General features: G+C 48.8%; 1 protein-coding gene and 2 long non-coding RNA genes across 9 annotated transcripts in view; all 3 read right to left on the bottom strand.

The window, feature by feature from the left end:
* The window catches only part of myg1 (myg1 exonuclease), a 35,480-nt gene that overhangs the window by 12,330 nt on the left and 1,737 nt on the right, over window positions 1-21,413 (bottom strand). Inside the window, exons 3-6 of the mRNA XM_052526401.1 lie at window positions 13,644-13,803; window positions 12,492-12,641; window positions 3,668-3,790; window positions 2,789-2,970 (exon numbers count right to left, since the gene is read on the bottom strand). Coding sequence (XP_052382361.1) covers window positions 2,789-2,970; window positions 3,668-3,790; window positions 12,492-12,641; window positions 13,644-13,803 — 615 coding nt within the window. The remainder of the gene's footprint in view (window positions 1-2,788; window positions 2,971-3,667; window positions 3,791-12,491; window positions 12,642-13,643; window positions 13,804-21,413) is intronic.
* On the bottom strand, window positions 1,206-2,753 carry LOC127932081 (uncharacterized). The gene is made up of 3 exons (XR_008143968.1): window positions 2,124-2,753; window positions 1,336-1,475; window positions 1,206-1,300 (listed from the first exon to the last, which is right to left on the bottom strand). It is a non-coding gene; the product is annotated as an uncharacterized LOC127932081 (long non-coding RNA).
* LOC127932080 (uncharacterized) lies at window positions 8,911-12,357 on the bottom strand. Of its 7 annotated transcripts, none has more exons than XR_008143966.1 (6): window positions 11,323-12,357; window positions 11,074-11,124; window positions 10,556-10,810; window positions 10,299-10,451; window positions 9,597-10,094; window positions 8,911-9,545 (listed from the first exon to the last, which is right to left on the bottom strand). It is a non-coding gene; the product is annotated as an uncharacterized LOC127932080 (long non-coding RNA). The 7 variants fall into 7 exon arrangements; XR_008143967.1 differs by lacking the exon at window positions 11,323-12,357 and adding an exon at window positions 11,176-11,312; XR_008143963.1 differs by lacking the exon at window positions 11,074-11,124.

The following is a 21,413-nucleotide window of genomic DNA, read 5'->3' on the forward strand; positions in this document are numbered from 1 at the left end:
CCTCCCCGTAGCTACAACTCAGGAAGCTGTTCCTCCCCGTAGCTACAACTCAGGAAGCTGTTCCTCCCCGTAGCTACAACTCAGGAAGCTGTTCCTCCCCGTAGGTACAACTCAGGAAGCTGTTCCTCCCCGTAGCTACAACTCAGGAAGCTGTTCCTCCCCGTAGCTACAACTCAGGAAGCTGTTCCTCCCCGTAGCTACAACTCAGGAAGCTGTTCCTCCCCGTAGCTAGATGTAGAGTAGACTATTAAAGGTGCACACTATGTAGGGAGTAGGGAGCCATTTGACTTTTCTTTTTTTTCTTTTTAACCTTTATTTAACCAGGCAAGTCAGTTAAGAATACATTCTTATTTTCAATGACTGCCTAGGAACAGTGGGTTAACTGCCTGTTCAGGGGCAGAACGACAGATTTGTACCGTGTCAGCTCGGAGATTTGAACGTGCAACCTTCCGGTTACTAGTCCAACGCTCTAACCACTAGGCTACCCTGCCGCCACATGTACTGGTAGATGTAGGTGTGTAGTCGGACAGGAAAACACTGGACCCTTCCACAAGTTCACTACACCTATAGTCAACTCTAAAGCACTGTCTTAGAAAAAATATGTTTCTATCTTGAACATAAGGGTTCTTCAGACATCCCCATAGGAGAACCCCTTTTGGGTTCCACGTAGAACCATTTCCATACCAGAAGGCTCTAAATGGAACTAAAACGGGTTCTCCTACAAGGACAGTCTAAGTAGTGTACTAAAGTAGTGTCCACTACCTGCTATCGTAGGCGATCTGGGTAGCGTCCACTACCTGCTATCGTAGGCGATCTGGGTAGCGTCCACTACCTGCTATCGTAGGCGATCTGGGTAGCGTCCACTACCTGCTATCGTAGGCGATCTGGGTAGCGTCCACTACCTGCTATCGTAGGCGATCTGGGTAGCGTCCACTACCTGCTATCGTAGGCGATCTGGGTAGCGTCCACTACCTGCTATCGTAGGCGATCTGGGTAGTGTCCACTACCTGCTATCGTAGGCGATCTGGGTAGTGTCCACTACCTGCTATTGAAGGCGATCTGGGTAGTGTCCACTACCTGCTATCGTAGGCGATCTGGGTAGTGTCCACTACCTGCTATCGTAGGCGATCTGGGTAGTGTCCACTACCTGCTATCGTCTGGGTAGCGCTATCTGGGTCTGGGTAGTGTCCACTACCTGCTATCGTAGGCGATCTGGGTAGTGTCCACTACCTGCTATCGAAGGCGATCTGGGTAGTGTCCACTACCTGCTATCGAAGGCGATCTGGGTAGTGTCCACTACCTGCTATTGAAGGCGATCTGGGTAGTGTCCACTACCTGCTATCGAAGGCGATCTGGGTAGTGTCCACTACCTGCTATCGAAGGCGATCTGGGTAGTGTCCACTACCTGCTATCGAAGGCGATCTGGGTAGTGTCCACTACCTGCTATCGAAGGCGATCTGGGTAGTGTCCACTACCTGCTATCGTAGGCTGGGTATCCACTACCTGGTAAGCGTCTGGGTAGTGTCCACTACCTGCTATCGTAGGCGATCTGGGTAGTGTCCACTACCTGCTATCGTAGCGTCTGGGTAGCGATCTGGGTAGTGTCCACTACCTGCTATCGTAGGCGATCTGGGTAGTGTCCACTACCTGCTATCGTAGGCGATCTGGGTAGTGTCCACTACCTGCTATCGTAGCGATCTGGGTAGTGTCCACTACCTGCTATCGTGTCCACTACCTGCTATCGCGATCTGGGTAGTGTCCACTACCTGCTATCGTAGGCGATCTGGGTAGTGTCCACTACCTGCTATCGTAGGCGATCTGGGTAGTGTCCACTACCTGCTATCGTAGGCGATCTGGGTAGTGTCCACTACCTGCTATCGAAAGCGATCTGGGTAGTGTCCACTACCTGCTATCGTAGGCGATCTGGGTAGTGTCCACTACCTGCTATCGTACTACCTGCTATCGAGCGATCTGGGTAGTGTCCACTACCTGCTATCGAAGCGATCTGGGTAGTGTCCACTACCTGCTATCGAGTGTCCACTACCTGCTATCGCGATCTGGGTAGTGTCCACTACCTGCTATCGACTACCTGCTATCGAAGCGATCTGGGTAGTGTCCACTACCTGCTATCGAAGGCGATCTGGGTAGTGTCCACTACCTGCTATCGAAGGCGATCTGGGTAGTGTCCACTACCTGCTATTGAAGGCGATCTGGGTAGTGTCCACTACCTGCTATTGAAGGCGATCTGGGTAGTGTCCACTACCTGCTATCGAAGGCGATCTGGGTAGTGTCCACTACCTGCTATCGAAGGCGATCTGGGTAGTGTCCACTACCTGCTATTGAAGGCGATCTGGGTAGTGTACACTACCTGTTATTGAAGGCGATCTGGGTAGTGTACACTACCTGCTATTGAAGGCGATCTGGGTAGTGTACACTACCTGTTATTGAAGGTGATCTGGGTAGTGTACACTACCTGCTATTGAAGGCGATCTGGGTAGTGTACACTACCTGTTATTGAAGGCGATCTGGGTAGTGTACACTACCTGTTATTGAAGGTGATCTGGGTAGTGTACACTACCTGCTATTGAAGGCGATCTGGGTAGTGTACACTACCTGTTATTGAAGGCGATCTGGGTAGTGTACACTACCTGTTATTGAAGGTGATCTGGGTAGTGTACACTACCTGCTATTGAAGGCGATCTGGGTAGTGTACACTACCTGTTATTGAAGGCGATCTGGGTAGTGTCCACTACCTGCTATTGAAGGTGATCTGGGTAGTGTACACTACCTGTTATTGAACGTGTGCAGACCGGCTGGGACACACTGGACTCTCCACTGTCCGTTCTGGTCAGGGTAGAGGACAAACTTAATGGAGGTGTCCACGCTCAGCTCCTTCTCCAGGGAAAACAGGTGCTCCTTCCAGGGACAACCACCCTGAGAAAACACCACTATCTCGCCACTGGGGTCAACCTGGGGACGGAGACAAATCAATCACATTTACTCAGGAATTCACTGGTCACAAAGTGCTTTGCAAAGTTAAGACACGGGATCGATACCTATTGTGACGCACACACTGATATATACACATCGATACCTACAATTTCATAACGTCTCACGCTAACACTTTGCATTTATATGTGTATTGTTTACACCGTAACCGCGCACGCATTTACACCGTAACCGCGCGCGCATTTACACCGTAACCGCGCGCGCATTTACACCGTAACCACGCGCGCATTTACACCGTAACCACGCGCGCATTTACACCGTAACCACGCGCGCATTTACACCGTAACCACGCGCGCATTTACACCGTAACCACGCGCGCATTTACACCGTAACCACGCGCGCATTTACACCGTAACCACGCGCGCATTTACACCGTAACCACGCGCGCATTTACACCGTAACCACGCGCGCATTTACACCGTAACCACGCGCGCATTTACACCGTAACCACGCGCGCATTTACACCGTAACCACGCGCGCATTTACACCGTAAATACGCGCGCATTTACACATATTTACACGTGTATCATACATGTCATTTGTTTTAACAGACTAAGTAGTTCTGGAGAGAAACAACATGACAGGGGATGTCATCAGAACAGCGCCACCCTGTCCGCTACCTAGTGAAAGTGAATATCTGCATGTCTACAGTAGGTACCTGCTTCCTCGTCTGTACAGCTCCCTCCACCACCACACGGGCAGGAAGCCAGGAGTTCTGGTAGAAGTCAACCCGGTCCAGGAACTCTGCTCCTACCATGACCAGAGCCTTATGGAAGCCCTCCTAAAATACACGACATGAGGAGGAGACGACGACATGAGGAGGAGACGACGACATGAGGAGGAGACGACGACATGAGGAGGAGGAGACGACATGAGGAGGAGGAGACGACATGAGGAGGAGGAGACGACATGAGGAGGAGGAGGAGACGACATGAGGAGGAGGAGACGACATGAGGAGGAGGAGACGACAGGAGGAGGAGGAGACGACAGGAGGAGGAGACGACATGAGGAGGAGGAGACGACATGAGGAGGAGGAGACGACATGAGGAGGAGGAGACGACAGGAGGAGGAGGAGACGACAGGAGGAGGAGACGACATGAGGAGGAGGAGACGACATGAGGAGGAGGAGACGACATGAGGAGGAGGAGACGACATGAGGAGGAGGAGACGACATGAGGAGGAGGAGACGACATGAGGAGGAGGAGACGACAGGAGGAGGAGGAGACGAAAGGAGGAGGAGGAGGCGAAAGGAGGAGGAGGAGACGACAGGAGGAGGAGGAGACGACAGGAGGAGGAGGAGGAGACGACAGGAGGAGGAGGAGACGACAGGAGGAGGAGGAGGAGACGACATGAGGAGGAGGAGATGACAGGAGGAGGAGACGACAGGAGGAGGAGGAGACGACATGAGGAGGAGGAGACGACAGGAGGAGGAGACGACAGGAGGAGGAGACGACAGGAGGAGGAGACGACAGGAGGAGGAGACGACAGGAGGAGGAGACGACAGGAGACAGGAAATGTCACGAAACATAAGGCTACACCAGGAGATATCAGCAGTCTTGCAGCACATGAAGGACAGCACAACAGCTGCTAAAGTAAATACAGGATAAACATTTTTCTACAAGGAAAACTAAAGGTCGCTAAAGGTCTCCCTCACTGACTGACTCACTCAGCCTCTCCCTCACTGACTGACTCACTCACTCAGCCTCTCCCTCACTGACTGACTCACTCAGTCTCTCCCTCACTGACTGACTGACTCAGTCTCTCCCTCACTGACTGACTCACTCAGTCTCTCCCTCACTGACTGACTGACTCACTCACTCACTCAGTCTCTCCCTCACTGACTGACTCACTCAGCCTCTCCCTCACTGACTGACTCACTCACTCAGCCTCTCCCTCACTGACTGACTCACTCAGTCTCTCCCTCACTGACTGACTGACTCAGTCTCTCCCTCACTGACTGACTCACTCAGTCTCTCCCTCACTGACTGACTCACTCAGTCTCTCCCTCACTGACTGACTCACTCAGTCTCTCCCTCACTGACTCACTCAGTCTCTCCCTCACTGACTCACTCAGTCTCTCCCTCACTGACTCACTCAGCCTCTCCCTCACTGACTCACTCAGTCTCTCCCTCACTGACTCACTCAGCCTCTCCCTCACTGACTCACTCAGTCTCTCCCTCACTGACTCACTCAGCCTCTCCCTCACTGACTGACTGACTCACTCAGCCTCTCCCTCACTGACTGACTGACTCACTCAGCCTCTCCCTCACTGACTGACTCACTCACTCAGCCTCTCCCTCACTGACTGACTCACTCACTCAGCCTCTCCCTCACTGACTGACTCACTCACTCAGCCTCTCCCTCACTGACTGACTCACTCACTCAGCCTCTCCCTCACTGACTGACTGACTCACTCAGCCTCTCCCTCACTGACTGACTCACTCAGTCTCTCCCTCACTCAGTCTCTCCCCCTCACTCAGTCTCTCCCCCTCACTCAGTCTCTCCCCCACTCACTCAGTCTCTCCCCTCACTCAGTCTCTCCCCTCACTCAGTCTCTCCCCCTCACTCAGTCTCTCCCTCACTGACTCACTCACTCAGCCTCTCCCTCACTGACTGACTCACTCAGTCTCTCCCTCACAGACTGTTCTCTCACACTCCTGCTGCCACTTACCGCAATGATGTGCATGCATACACACACACGCACACACACACACACGCGCGCACACACACGCGCGCACACACACACACACACGCTAGCGCAAACATAATAAAGCGTGTGCAATGATGTCACTGACACACACACCACTAACATCACCACCGTAATGTCGTAGCATCTGGCTGAACGTGTGGTACGTGTGTGAGACAGGACGAGAAGGGCAGGAGGAAAAATATATTACTTTTTTTTTCAACCAAAAGGTGACAAGGTGACAAAATTGATTGGATCAGGAAATCACAGGGCCGTTGGGTAGTGCAGCCTGTCACAATCCACAGTGCCTTTCCAGGGTATGACGAATGAATAGAGTCCACGACCAGCCTCTCAAAGCCTGTCACAATCCACAGTGCCTTTCCAGGATATGACGAATGAATAGAGTCCACAACCAGCCTCTCACAGCCTGTCACAATCCACAGTGCCTTTCCAGGGTATGACGAATGAATAGAGTCCACGACCAGCCTCTCACAGCCTGTCACAATCCACAGTGCCTTTCCAGGGTATGACGAATGAATAGAGTCCACGACCAGCCTCTCAAAGCCTGTCACAATCCACAGTGCCTTTCCAGGATATGACGAATGAATAGAGTCCACGACCAGCCTCTCACAGCCTGTCACAATCCACAGTGCCTTTCCAGGGTATGACGAATGAATAGAGTCCACGACCAGCCTCTCACAGCCTGTCACAATCCACAGTGCCTTTCCAGGGTATGACGAATGAATAGAGTCCACAACCAGCCTCTCACAGCCTGTCACAATCCACAGTGCCTTTCCAGGGTATGACGAATGAATAGAGTCCACGACCAGCCTCTCACAGCCTGTCACAATCCACAGTGCCTTTCCAGGGTATGACGAATGAATAGAGTCCACGACCAGCCTCTCAAAGCCTGTCACAATCCACAGTGCCTTTCCAGGATATGACGAATGAATAGAGTCCACAACCAGCCTCTCACAGCCTGTCACAATCCACAGTGCCTTTCCAGGGTATGACGAATGAATAGAGTCTACGACCAGCCTCTCACAGAGTAATAAGTAAGTGCTCCTGGTCTGAGAAAGGTGTGGGAAATGGAGGAAAATGGATGGACCAAGAGTTTATTCCCCCTCTGCCCTCCCCATTCCCCAGCTGAGCCAGACGATAAGAGTTTATTCCCCCATTGCCCTCCCCATCTGAGCCAGACGATAAGAGTTTATTCCCCCTCTGCCCTCCCCATTCCCCATCTGAGACAGACGATAAGAGTTTATTCCCCCTCTGCCCTCCCCATTCCCCAGCTGAGACAGACGATAAGAGTTTATCCCCCTCTGCCCTCCCCATTCCCCATCTGAGACAGACGATAAGAGTTTATTCCCCCTCTGCCCTCCCCATTCCCCAGCTGAGACAGACGATAAGAGTTTATCCCCCTCTGCCCTCCCCATTCCCCAGCTGAGACAGACGATAAGAGTTTATTCCCCCTCTGCCCTCCCCATTCCCCAGCTGAGACAGACGATAAGAGTTTATCCCCCTCTGCCCTCCCCATTCCCCATCTGAGACAGACGATAAGAGTTTATTCCCCCTCTGCCCTCCCCATCTGAGCCAGACGATAAGAGTTTATCCCCCTCTGCCCTCCCCATCTGAGCCAGACGATAAGAGTTTATCCCCCTCTGCCCTCCCCATCTGAGCCAGACGATAAGAGTTTATTCCCCCTCTGCCCTCCCCATTCCCCATCTGAGACAGACGATAAGAGTTTATCCCCCTCTGCCCTCCCCATTCCCCATCTGAGACAGACGATAAGAGTTTATTCCCCCTGCCCTCCCCATTCCCCATCTGAGCCAGACGATAAGAGTTTATTCCCCCTCTGCCCTCCCCATTCCCCAGCTGAGACAGACGATAAGAGTTTATTCCCCCTCTGCCCTCCCCATTCCCCATCTGAGACAGACGATAAGAGTTTATTCCCCCTCTGCCCTCCCCATTCCCCAGCTGAGACAGACGATAAGAGTTTATTCCCCCTCTGCCCTCCCCATTCCCCAGCTGAGACAGACGATAAGAGTTTATTCCCCTCTGCCCTCCCCATTCCCCATCTGAGACAGATGATAAGAGTTTATTCCCCCTCTGCCCTCCCCATTCCCCATCTGAGCCAGACGATAAGAGTTTATTCCCCCTCTGCCCTCCCCATTCCCCAGCTGAGACAGACGATAAGAGTTTATTCCCCCTCTGCCCTCCCCATTCCCCATCTGAGACAGACGATAAGAGTTTATTCCCCCTCTGCCCTCCCCATTCCCCAGCTGAGACAGACGATAAGAGTTTATTCCCCCTCTGCCCTCCCCATTCCCCATCTGAGCCAGACGATAAGAGTTTATTCCCCCTCTGCCCTCCCCATTCCCCATCTGAGCCAGACGATAAGAGTTTATTCCCCCTCTGCCCTCCCCATTCCCCATCTGAGCCAGACGATAAGAGTTTATTCCCCCTCTGCCCTCCCCATTCCCCATCTGAGCCAGACGATAAGAGTTTATTCCCCCTCTGCCCTCCCCATTCCCCATCTGAGCCAGATGATAAGAGTTTATTCCCCCTCTGCCCTCCCCATTCCCCAGCTGAGACAGACGATAAGAGTTTATCCCCCTCTGCCCTCCCCATTCCCCAGCTGAGCCAGACGATAAGAGTTTATTCCCCCTCTGCCCTCCCCATTCCCCAGCTGAGCCAGACGATAAGAGTTTATTCCCCCTCTGCCCTCCCCATCTGAGACAGACGATAAGAGTTTATCCCCCTCTGCCCTCCCCATTCCCCATCTGAGACAGACGATAAGAGTTTATCCCCCTCTGCCCTCCCCATTCCCCAGCTGAGACAGACGATAAGAGTTTATTCCCCTCTGCCCTCCCCATTCCCCATCTGAGACAGACGATAAGAGTTTATTCCCCCTCTGCCCTCCCCATTCCCCATCTGAGACAGACGATAAGAGTTTATTCCCCCTCTGCCCTCCCCATTCCCCATCTGAGACAGACGATAAGAGTTTATTCCCCCTCTGCCCTCCCCATTCCCCAGCTGAGACAGACGATAAGAGTTTATTCCCCCTCTGCCCTCCCCATTCCCCATCTGAGCCAGACGATAAGAGTTTATTCCCACTTGTCCAATCGTTGTACAGAGTTTAAAAGGCGACTGCACTTCCTGATTTGTCCTAGTTTTAGATTTGGTTCCTTAAGAAATGCTAGCTGCTGTTACATTATGTCAGGATATGTCACTGAGGGAGAGAGGGTAATGTATAACCTTCACATTATGTCAGGATATGTCACTGAGGGAGAGAGGGTAATGTATAACCTTCACATTATGTCAGGATATGTCACTGAGGGAGAGAGGGTAATGTATAACATTATGTCAGGATATGTCACTGAGGGAGAGAGGGTAATGTATAACCTTTACATTATGTCAGGATATGTCACTGAGGAGAGAGGGTAACATTATGTCAGGATATGTCACTGAGGGAGAGAGGGTAATGTATAACCATTACATTATGTCAGGATATGCCACTGAGGGAGAGAGGGTAATGTATAACCTTTACATTATGTCAGGATATGTCACTGAGGGAGAGAGGGTAATGTATAACCATTACATTATGTCAGGATATGTCACTGAGGGAGAGAGGGTAATGTATAACCTTTACATTATGTCAGGATATGTCACTGAGGGAGAGAGGGTAATGTATAACCTTTACATTATGTCAGGATATGTCACTGAGGGAGAGAGGGTAATGTATAACCTTTACATTATGTCAGGATATGTCACTGAGGGAGAGAGGGTAATGTATAACCTTTACATTATGTCAGGATATGTCACTGAGGGAGAGAGGGTAATGTATAACCTTTACATTATGTCAGGATATGTCACTGAGGGAGAGAGGGCAATGTATAACCTTTACATTATGTCAGGATATGTCACTGAGGGAGAGAGGGTAATGTATAACCTTTACATTATGTCAGGATATGTCACTGAGGGAGAGAGGGTAATGTATAACCTTTACATTATGTCAGGATATGTCACTGAGGGAGAGAGGGTAATGTATAACATTATGTCAGGATATGTCACTGAGGGAGAGAGGGCAATGTATAACCTTTACATTATGTCAGGATATGTCACTGAGGGAGAGAGGGTAATGTATAACATTATGTCAGGATATGTCACTGAGGGAGAGAGGGTAATGTATAACCATTACATTATGTCAGGATATGTCACTGAGGGAGAGAGGGTAATGTATAACCTTTACATTATGTCAGGATATGTCACTGAGGGAGAGAGGGTAATGTATAACCTTTACATTATGTCAGGATATGTCACTGAGGGAGAGAGGGTAATGTATAACCTTTACATTATGTCAGGATATGTCACTGAGGGAGAGAGGGTAATGTATAACCTTTACATTATGTCAGGATATGTCACTGAGGGAGAGAGGGGAATGTATAACATTTACATTATGTCAGGATATGTCACTGAGGGAGAGAGGGTAATGTATAACGTTTACATTATGTCAGGATATGTCACTGAGGGAGAGAGGGTAATGTATAACGTTTACATTATGTCAGGATATGTCACTGAGGGAGAGAGGGTAATGTATAACCTTTACATTATGTCAGGATATGTCACTGAGGGAGAGAGGGTAATGTATAACCTTTACATTATGTCAGGATATGTCACTGAGGGAGAGAGGGTAATGTATAACCTTTACATTATGTCAGGATATGTCACTGAGGGAGAGAGGGTAATGTATAACCTTCACATTATGTCAGGATATGTCACTGAGGGAGAGAGGGTAATGTATAACCTTTTTACATTATGTCAGGATATGTCACTGAGGGAGAGAGGGTAATGTATAACCTTTACATTATGTCAGGATATGTCACTGAGGGAGAGAGGGTAATGTATAACCTTTACATTATGTCAGGATATGTCACTGAGGGAGAGAGGGTAATGTATAACCTTTACATTATGTCAGGATATGTCACTGAGGGAGAGAGGGTAATGTATAACCTTTACATTATGTCAGGATATGTCACTGAGGGAGAGAGGGTAATGTATAACCTTTACATTATGTCAGGATATGTCACTGAGGGAGAGAGGGTAATGTATAACCTTTACATTATGTCAGGATATGTCACTGAGGAGAGAGGGTAATGTATAACACAGGATATGTCACTGGGGAGAGAGGGTAATGTATAACCTTTACATTATGTCAGGATATGTCACTGAGGAGAGAGGGTAATGGTAATATGTCACTGAGGGAGAGAGGGTAATGTATAACCTTTACATTATGTCAGGATATGTCACTGAGGGAGAGGGTAATGTATAACATTATGTCAGGATATGTCACTGAGGGAGAGAGGGTAATGTATAACCTTTACATTATGTCAGGATATGTCACTGAGGGAGAGAGGGTAATGTATAACCTTCACATTATGTCAGGATATGTCACTGAGGGAGAGAGGGTAATGTATAACCTTTACATTATGTCAGGATATGTCACTGAGGGAGAGAGGGTAATGTATAACCTTTACATTATGTCAGGATATGTCACTGAGGGAGAGAGGGTAATGTATAACATTATGTCAGGACATGTCACTGAGGGAGAGAGGGTAATGTATAACCTTTACATTATGTCAGGATATGTCACTGAGGGAGAGAGGGTAATGTATAACCTTTACATTATGTCAGGATATGTCACTGAGGGAGAGAGGGTAATGTATAACCTTTACATTATGTCAGGATATGTCACTGAGGGAGAGAGGGTAATGTATAACCTTTACATTATGTCAGGATATGTCACTGAGGGAGAGAGGGTAATGTATAACCTTTACATTATGTCAGGATATGTCACTGAGGGAGAGAGGGTAATGTATAACCTTTACATTATGTCAGGTATCCTATAGAAATATTGAGTGCAGGGAAGGGATCACATGTGGCAGGCATTGATAAGGGGAGAGAGCTTTGGATTAGGCATCAAGGGGGTTGAGGTCAGGTCAGGTCACCTTAAGGGAGGAGGAATGGTTTAACCCTATCACTTCCTCTTCCTGTCGAACCATAACAGATCTAAAGGGTTGGAGAGAAGGAGGAGAGCATCTAAACTGGAGTATATATACTGTGTTGGTGGAAACATGTTTTGTCTGAATGTATTGATCCTCTGGGAGAATTAACTTGGTTAAGCTTTCATAATGTCCGTGGAGTTTATTACTCCGAGAATTAGAACCTAACAAAACAAACCCAACCGTCATCTACGTTGTGATTCAGTTTTGGACGAGACTGACATTGACCAAAATGATCCTCTTTTCCCTCTGTAGTCGATTTAGACGGTATAATAAATACTTCTGAGTTTTATTCATACCACATAGGCTGTTTCTAAATGAGAAGCTGGGTGGTGGTATACCGAGAAGGTACGTTTCCCCCTGTCAGATTCAGAAGTATCGACTCAGGAAGAAGAGATTCATTCAACCAGACCGCCTGGTAAGGCCTTACAGTTATTCAGAAACACTGGCAGAGCTCAAATCTGGACATCTCTGAGCTTGTCTGGCGCCGGGTTGACGCCACAACAAAGTGTTAACGGGGGGGCTATATTAATAGTCGTGTGTGTGACCTGACACACACACACACACACACACACACACACACACACACACACACACACACACACACACACACACACACACACACACACACACACACACACACACACACACACACACACACACTAAAGCCTGGACTTTCAGCCCTTTTAATAGGTTATATTTCCACACACACGGTACGCCGCACATTGACTGACCTCGGTGTCCTGGCTCTTGCTGTTCCAGCGTGGGTTAAGGTGTCCGACGCGGGCACTGAGAGTGGTAGAGACAGCGTAGCGAGCCTCTCCATCATACTGGGAGATCCCGTTGTCCACAGCATCCACCTCCTCCACCAAGTTCTCATACAGCTACAGAGAGAACAGAGAACGTTACATCCACCTAGTTCTCATACAGAGAACAGAGAACATTACATCCACCTAGTTCTCATACAGAGAACAGAGAACATTACATCCACCTAGTTCTCATACAGAGAACAGAGAACATTACATCCACCTAGTTCTCATTCAGAGAACAGAGAACATTACATCCACCTAGTTCTCATTCAGAGAACAGAGAACATTACATCCACCTAGTTCTCATTCAGAGAACAGAGAACGTTACATCCACCTAGTTCTCATTCAGAGAACAGAGAACATTACATCCACCTAGTTCTCATTCAGAGAACAGAGAACGTTACATCCACCTAGTTCTCATACAGAGAACAGAGAACATTACATCCACCTAGTTCTCAAACAGAGAACAGAGAACATTACATCCACCTAGTTCTCATTCACAGAACAGAGAACATTACATCCACCTAGTTCTCATTCAGAGAACAGAGAATGTTACATCCACCTAGTTCTCATACAGAGAACGTTACATCCACCTAGTTCTCATTCAGCTACAGAGAACAGAGAACGTTGCATCCACCTAGTTCTCATACAGAGAACGTTACATCCACCTAGTTCTCATACAGAGAACAGAGAACGTTACATCCACCTAGTTCTCATACTGAGAACGTTACATCCACCTAGTTCTCAAACAGAGAACATTACATCCACCTAGTTCTCATTCACAGAACAGAGAACGTTACATCCACCTAGTTCTCATTCAGCTACAGAGAACAGAGAACGTTGCATCCACCTAGTTCTCATACAGAGAACGTTACATCCACCTAGTTCTCATACAGAGAACAGAGAACGTTACATCCACCTAGTTCTCATACTGAGAACGTTACATCCACCTAGTTCTCAAACAGAGAACAGAGAACGTTACATCCACCTAGTTCTCATACAGCTACAGAGAACAGAACATGGCAGAGAGGTTATCAATAGGGATGGAGCCCCCCCCCCCACACCCGTCAGTCTCACCTTATCATAGAGCACCTCCAGCTGTCTGTCTCCTTCCTTCAGGGAGGTGAGCTGAGACAGGACCCTCCGGCCAAAATGAAGGTAGACCAAACCGGCCGAGCTCAACTTGGTCACCCAGGGCTTCTCTGGACACAGGCTGTGGAACGTCTCAGAGAAGGTCCTGGATAAGCAGAGAGCAGCACACATGAATATGTTATGTCTCTATCTTGTAGAAATATCCCCCTCCCCTTTCCATGCATAATCTACCACCTCTAGGATTATACTAATCCCATGTTAATGGACCATCAGAAACGTCCTGAACACAGGCTGCTGAATGTGCCCCTAAACGTCCTGAACACAGGCTGCTGAATGTGCCCCTAAACGTCCTGAACACGGGCTGCTGAATGTGCCCCTAAATGTCCTGAACACAGGCTGCTGATGTGCCCCTAAACGTCCTGAACACAGGCTGCGGAATGTGCCCCTAAACGTCCTGAACACAGGCTGCGGAATGTGCCCCTAAACGTCCTGAACACGGGCTGCTGAATGTGCCCCTAAACGTCCTGAACACAGGCTGCTGATGTGCCCCTAAACGTCCTGAACACAGGCTGCTGAATGTGCCCCTAAACGTCCTGAACACGGGCTGCTGAATGTGCCCCTAAATGTCCTGAACACAGGCTGCTGATGTGCCCCTAAACGTCCTGAACACGGGCTGCTGAATGTGCCCCTAAACGTCCTGAACACAGGCTGCTGATGTGCCCCTAAACGTCCTGAACACGGGCTGCTGAATGTGCCCCTAAACGTCCTGAACACGGGCTGCTGAATGTGCCCCTAAACGTCCTGAACACAGGCTGCTGAATGTGCCCCTAAACGTCCTGAACACGGGCTGCTGAATATGCCCCTAAACGTCCTGAACACGGGCTGCTGAATGTGCCCCTAAACGTCCTGAACACGGGCTGCTGATGTGCCCCTAAACGTCCTGAACACGGGCTGCTGAATGTGCCCCTAAACGTCCTGAACACAGGCTGCTGAATGTGCCCCTAAACGTCCTGAACACGGGCTGCTGAATGTGCCCCTAAACGTCCTGAACACGGGCTGCTGAATGTGCCCCTAAACGTCCTGAACACAGGCTGCTGAATGTGCCCCTAAACGTCCTGAACACAGGCTGCTGAATGTGCCCCTAAGCGTCCTGAACACGGGCTGCTGAATGTGCCCCTAAACGTCCTGAACACAGGCTGCTGAATGTGCCCCTAAACGTCCTGAACACAGGCTGCTGAATGTGCCCCTAAACATCCTGAACACGGGCTGCTGAATGTGCCCCTAAACGTCCTGAACACAGGCTGCTGAATGTGCCCCTAAACGTCATGAACAGAGAGCAGCACACCCACCTATCACTCACTCTGTCTCGTTCAAATTCTAAAGCTTTATTCTATTCTAAAGCAGATCGCCCATCATTTACAAAGACTTATCTAAACTCTAAAGCTTTATTGTCCAACTTTATATAAGACAGACAAGTGTTTATTTGGCTTGAGGCGAGTCTCCTCTAACACAACCATTCTTGGTTTCAGCAGAATAACAGCAGGGTGTGATGTCTGTCTTTAAAGACTGGCTGGAGGATAATGGCAGGATGTGATGTCTGTCTTTAAAGACTGGCTGGAGGAAAACAGCAGGATGTGATGTCTGTCTTTAAAGACTGGCTGGAGGAAAACAGCAGGATGTGATGTCTGTCTTTAAAGACTAGCTGAGTGGGCATTGAAAACAGTATCAGGTGGTGAACGGCAGGATGCGACCTCGGTCTTTAAAAACTGTCTGGAGGATAACGGCAGGATGCGACCTCGGTCTTTAAAAACTGTCTGGAGGATAACGGCAGGATGTGACCTCGGTCTTTAAAAACTGTCTGGAGGATAACGGCAGGATGTGACCTCGGTCTTTAAAAACTGTCTGGAGGATAACGGCAGGATGTGACCTCGGTCTTTAAAAACTGTCTGGAGGATAACGGCAGGATGTGACCTCGGTCTTTAAAAACTGTCTGGAGGATAACGGCAGGATGTGACCTCGGTCTTTAAAAACTGTCTGGAGGATAACGGCAGGATGTGACCTCGGTCTTTAAAAACTGTCTGGAGGATAACGGCAGGATGTGACCTCGGTCTTTAAAAACTGTCTGGAGGATAACGGCAGGATGTGACCTCGGTCTTTAAAAACTGTCTGGAGGATAACGGCAGGATGTGACCTCGGTCTTTAAAAACTGTCTGGAGGATAACGGCAGGATGTGACCTCGGTCTTTAAAAACTGTCTGGAGGATAACGGCAGGATGTGACCTCGGTCTTTAAAAACTGTCTGGAGGATAACGGCAGGATGTGACCTCGGTCTTTAAAAACTGTCTGGAGGATAACGGCAGGATGTGACCTCGGTCTTTAAAAACTGTCTGGAGGATAACGGCAGGATGTGACCTCGGTCTTTAAAAACTGTCTGGAGGATAACGGCAGGATGTGACCTCGGTCTTTAAAAACTGTCTGGAGGATAACGGCAGGATGCGACCTCGGTCTTTAAAAACTGTCTGGAGGATAACGGCAGGATGTGACCTCGGTCTTTAAAAACTGTCTGGAGGATAACGGCAGGATGTGACCTCGGTCTTTAAAAACTGTCTGGAGGATAACGGCAGGATGTGACCTCGGTCTTTAAAAACTGTCTGGAGGATAACGGCAGGATGTGACCTCGGTCTTTAAAAACTGTCTGGGTGCTCATTGAAAACAGTATCAGTTTATCAGGTGGTGAACGTCAGGAAAATGATTCTATCCGTTCCATCCATGACAAATGAATTAGTGTCATTTAAAACGTAACGCAGTAGTCTACTTGTTAAATAGTTTTGCTGTTGGTGATTGTACTGTGGCTCTCTGTGGCTCAGTTGGTAGAGCATAGCGCTTGTAACGCCAGGGTAGTGGGTTCGATTCCCGGGACCACCCATACATAGAATGTATGCACACATGACTGTAAGTCGCTTTGGATAAAAGCGTCAGCTAAATGGCATTTTTTTTTTTTTTTTACTGATCTTATCAGAGTTTATGTTCGCGTAACATTAACTAGAGGTACATTAACTAGAACTAGAGGTACATTAACTAGAGGTACATTAACTAGAGGTACATTAACTAGAACTAGAGGTACATTAACTAGAGGTACATTAACTAGAGGTACATTAACTAGAACTAGAGGTACATTAACTAGAGGTAGAGGTACATTAACTAGAGGTACATTAACTAGAGGTACATTAACTAGAGGTAGAGGTACATTAACTAGAGGTAGATTAACTAGAGGTAGAGGTACATTAACTAGAGGTATATTAACTAGAGGTAGAGGTACATTAACTAGAGGTAGATTAACTAGAGGTACATTAACTAGAGGTAGAGGTACATTAACTAGAGGTACATTAACTAGAGGTACATTAACTAGAGGTAGATTAACTAGAGGTACATTAACTAGAGGTAGAGGTACATTAACTAGAGGTAGATTAACTAGAGGTACATTAACTAGAGGTAGATTAACTAGAGGTACATTAACTAGAGGTAGATTAACTAGAGGTAGCCTAAATGTGTTATCAACCGAGGAAGCATCCTTCTGCTTCTTCCAAAAAAAATAGCTTAATAGACTATTTAAAATCAATGTGGGTAATTTAAAAGAGACATAAAAATGAGATCAACAGATTAGATTGATAATACGACTCTAGAGTCTTGTCAATACAGACTGATCAGAACAGGAACAACAGAACACACAGATGAAATCAGGACGATCCAGGGACTCTGGACGCCCGCGGCTGGCTACCAAGAGCAATACAGTGCTTTCAGCTAAGCTGGCTACCAAGAGCAAGACAGTGCTTTCAGCTAAGCTGGCTACCAAGAGCAAGACAGTGCTTTCAGCTAAGCTGGCTACCAAGAGCAAGACAGTGCTTTCAGCTAAGCTGGCTACCAAGAGCAAGACAGTGCTTTCAGCTAAGCTGGCTACCAAGAGCAAGACAGTGCTTTCAGCTAAGCTGGCTATCAAGAGCAAGACAGTGCTTTCAGCTAAGCTGGCTACCAAGAGCAAGACAGTGCTTTCAGCTAAGCTGGCTACCAAGAGCAAGACAGTGCTTTCAGCTAAGCTGGCTACCAAGAGCAAGACAGTGCTTTCAGCTAAGCTGGCTACCAAGAGCAAGACAGTGCTTTCAGCTAAGCTGGCTACCAAGAGCAAGACAGTGCTTTCAGCTAAACTGGCTACCAAGAGCAAGACAGTGCTTTCAGCTAAACTGGCTACCAAGAGCAAGACAGTGCTTTCAGCTAAGGTGGCTACCAAGAGCAAGACAGTGCTTTCAGCTAAGGTGGCTACCAAGAGCAAGACAGTGCTTTCAGCTAAGGTGGCTACCAAGAGCAAGACAGTGCTTTCAGCTAAGGTGGCTACCTAGAGCAAGACAGTGCTTTCAGCTAAGGTGGCTACCTAGAGCAAGACAGTGCTTTCAGCTAAGGTGGCTACCTAGAGCAAGACAGTGCTTTCAGCTAAGGTGGCTACCAAGAGCAAGACAGTGCTTTCAGCTAAGCTGGCTACCAAGAGCAAGACAGTGCTTTCAGCTAAGGTGGCTACCTAGAACAAGACAGTGCTTTCAGCTAAGGTGGCTACCTAGAGCAAGACAGTGCTTTCAGCTAAGGTGGCTACCTAGAGCAAGACAGTGCTTTCAGCTAAGGTGGCTACCAAGAGCAAGACAGTGCTTTCAGCTAAGCTGGCTACCTAGAGCAAGACAGTGCTTTCAGCTAAGGTGGCTACCAAGAGCAAGACAGTGCTTTCAGCTAAGGTGGCTACCAAGAGCAAGACAGTGCTTTCAGCTAAGCTGGCTACCAAGAGCAAGACAGTGCTTTCAGCTAAGGTGGCTACCAAGAACAAGACAGTGCTTTCAGCTAAGCTGGCTACCTAGAGCAAGACAGTGCTTTCAGCTAAGCTGGCTACCTAGAGCAAGACAGTGCTTTCAGCTAAGCTGGCTACCTAGAGCAAGACAGTGCTTTCAGCTAAGCTGGCTACCTAGAGCAAGACAGTGCTTTCAGCTAAGCTGGCTACCTAGAGCAAGACAGTGCTTTCAGCTAAGCTGGCTACCTAGAGCAAGACAGTGCTTTCAGCTAAGCTGGCTACCTAGAGCAAGACAGTGCTTTCAGCTAAGCTGGCTACCTAGAGCAAGACAGTGCTTTCAGCTAAGCTGGCTACCTAGAGCAAGACAGTGCTTTCAGCTAAGCTGGCTACCTAGAGCAAGACAGTGCTTTCAGCTAAACTGGCTACCTAGAGCAAGACAGTGCTTTCAGCTAAGCTGGCTACCTAGAGCAAGACAGTGCTTTCAGCTAAGCTGGCTACCTAGAGCAAGACAGTGCTTTCAGCTAAGCTGGCTACCTAGAGGAAGACAGTGCTTTCAGCTAAGCTGGCTACCTAGAGCAAGACAGTGCTTTCAGCTAAGGTGGCTACCAAGAGGAAGACAGTGCTTTCAGCTAAGGCTCAGTGTAAATAAATAAAAAACAATTCAGTCAAAATTCAAAACACCAAAATAAATGAACACTCCTTGGCTTTCAGTGATGTGTCTCTACACAAGTGTTGCCTTTCATTTTCTAGTAGGCCAGTTGATAATGCTAATCAGTTGATAATGCTAATCAGTTGATAATGTCATTCAGTTGATAATGTCAATCAACTATACCCAGGGAGGTGTCTACTGAGCGTGTGAGGAGATGAGTGCCTCACAACAGGGGGGCCTGCAGTGGTCATTTAATTCTGGCTTAATTGAGACAACGATAACGTGACAAATGGCACCCTATTCCCTACAGTGCACTATGGGCCCTTAGCACTATGGGCTCTGGTCTAAAGTAGTGCACTATATAGGGAATAGGGCTCTGGTCTAAAGTAGTGCACTATATGGGGAATAGGGCTCTGGTCTAAAGTAGTGCACTATATAGGGAATAGGGCTCTGGTCTAAAGTAGTGTACTATATAGGGAATACGGCTCTGGTCTAAAGTTGTGCACTATATAGGGAATAGGGTGCCATTAGTGCCACTTCTAGCCCCGCTGCCCGCTGAGCACCAAGCGTCAGATACTGGAGTGGCATGCTGTGTGGCACACGGTCGATAACTAGCAACGGAATCCCTGCATCAATTATACAGAGATGGCAGTTAAATATGGACAAAAAGAGAAGGACACAGTGGAGCCGTCAATCATCTGTCAGTCTGTCAGTCTGACACAAATATATTTCTGTCCAAAAGTTACATAATCATGTGACCTACTGAACGTAACAGAGTTGTATATGAAGCTTGGTGTTGTTGCTGCCATGTTGTTACCCGTTGCTATGTTGTTGCCATGTTGTTACCCGTTGCTATGTTGTTGCCATGTTGTTACCCGTTGCTATGTTGTTGCCATGTTGTTACCCGTTGCTATGTTGTTGCCATGTTGTTACCCGTTGCTATGTTGTTGCCATGTTGTTACCCGTTGCTATGTTGTTGCCATGTTGTTACCCGTTGCTATGTTGTTGCCATGTTGTTACCCGTTGCTATGTTGGGAAGGGAGGGAAGGAGGAGGCGGGAAGGGAGGGAGGGGCGGGGGGAGGCGGGGAGGGAGGGAAGGGAGGGAGGGGGAGGCGGGGAGGGAGGCGGGGAGGGAGGGAAGGGAGGGAGGGGAGGCGGGGGAGGGAGGCGGGGAGGGAGGGAGGGAAAGGAGGAGGGGGGAGAATGATGGAGAAGCTTAGTTCTCTCTCCTACCTGCTGGGGGGAGAAACCTCTGGCATTTCCACACCAATCAGTAGACAGACAGGTAATTGACTGATAAATCATTAATGTGATGACAAGATTTAGCCACATAAAAAATACATGATTTCTCTCTTATATGCGATGTCAGTGTGCCTTCTATAAATTCACATCTCTGCAATCATGTTGCTCTAAGACTACAGCTTGTGGTTGGTATCAGTCGGTATGTAATACTGGAGCCTTCCGTTACTCCTCAGTAAGGCCAAGGACACAATGTTCTTTGAGGAGGTAGACTGGCAATGGCAGACAAAATATCCAAATACTCCATCGAAACGTGAATCCATTGTCAAATTGCGATACGGTTCTAGAAACAAAAAGCTCTTTACTTTCATATCAAAATCATTTCAAACGTAAAATACAAACTTACAGTTTTAACCGGTTTTATCTCAGTTGCAGTCGACAGTATTTTTTCACTGACAACCCTTTTCTGACTGCGGTTTTCCGTTACACACAGGTGTGGCGTTCTTCTTTCATAAACATAAACAAGCGCCGAGGCAGGTAGCCGGGGCAGGTAGCCGGGACTGGGGCAGGTAGCCGGGGCAGGTAGCCGGGACTGGGGCAGGTAGCCGGGGCAGGTAGCCGGGACTGGGGCAGGTAGCCAGGACTGGGGCAGGTAGCCGGGACTGGGGCAGGTAGCCAGGACTGGGGCAGGTAGCCGGGACTGGGGCAGGTAGCCGGGGCAGGTAGCCGGGGCAGGTAGCCGGGATTGGGGCAGGTAGCCGGGGCAGGTAGCCAGGACTGGGGCAGGTAGCCGGGGCAGGGGCAGGGGCAGGTAGCCGGGACTGGGGCAGGTAGCCGGGGCAGGTAGCCAGGACTGGGGCAGGTAGCCAGGACTGGGGCAGGTAGCCGGGACTGGGGCAGGTAGCCAGGACTGGGGCAGGTAGCCGGGACTGGGGCAGGTAGCCGGGGCAGGTAGCCGGGGCAGGTAGCCGGGGCAGGTAGCCAGGACTGGGGCAGGTAGCCGGGGCAGGTAGCCGGGACTGGGGCAGGTAGCCGGGGC

The sequence above is a fragment of the Oncorhynchus keta genome, chromosome 10 (assembly GCF_023373465.1).
Source record: "Oncorhynchus keta strain PuntledgeMale-10-30-2019 chromosome 10, Oket_V2, whole genome shotgun sequence".
NCBI classification, from domain to species: domain Eukaryota; kingdom Metazoa; phylum Chordata; class Actinopteri; order Salmoniformes; family Salmonidae; genus Oncorhynchus; species Oncorhynchus keta.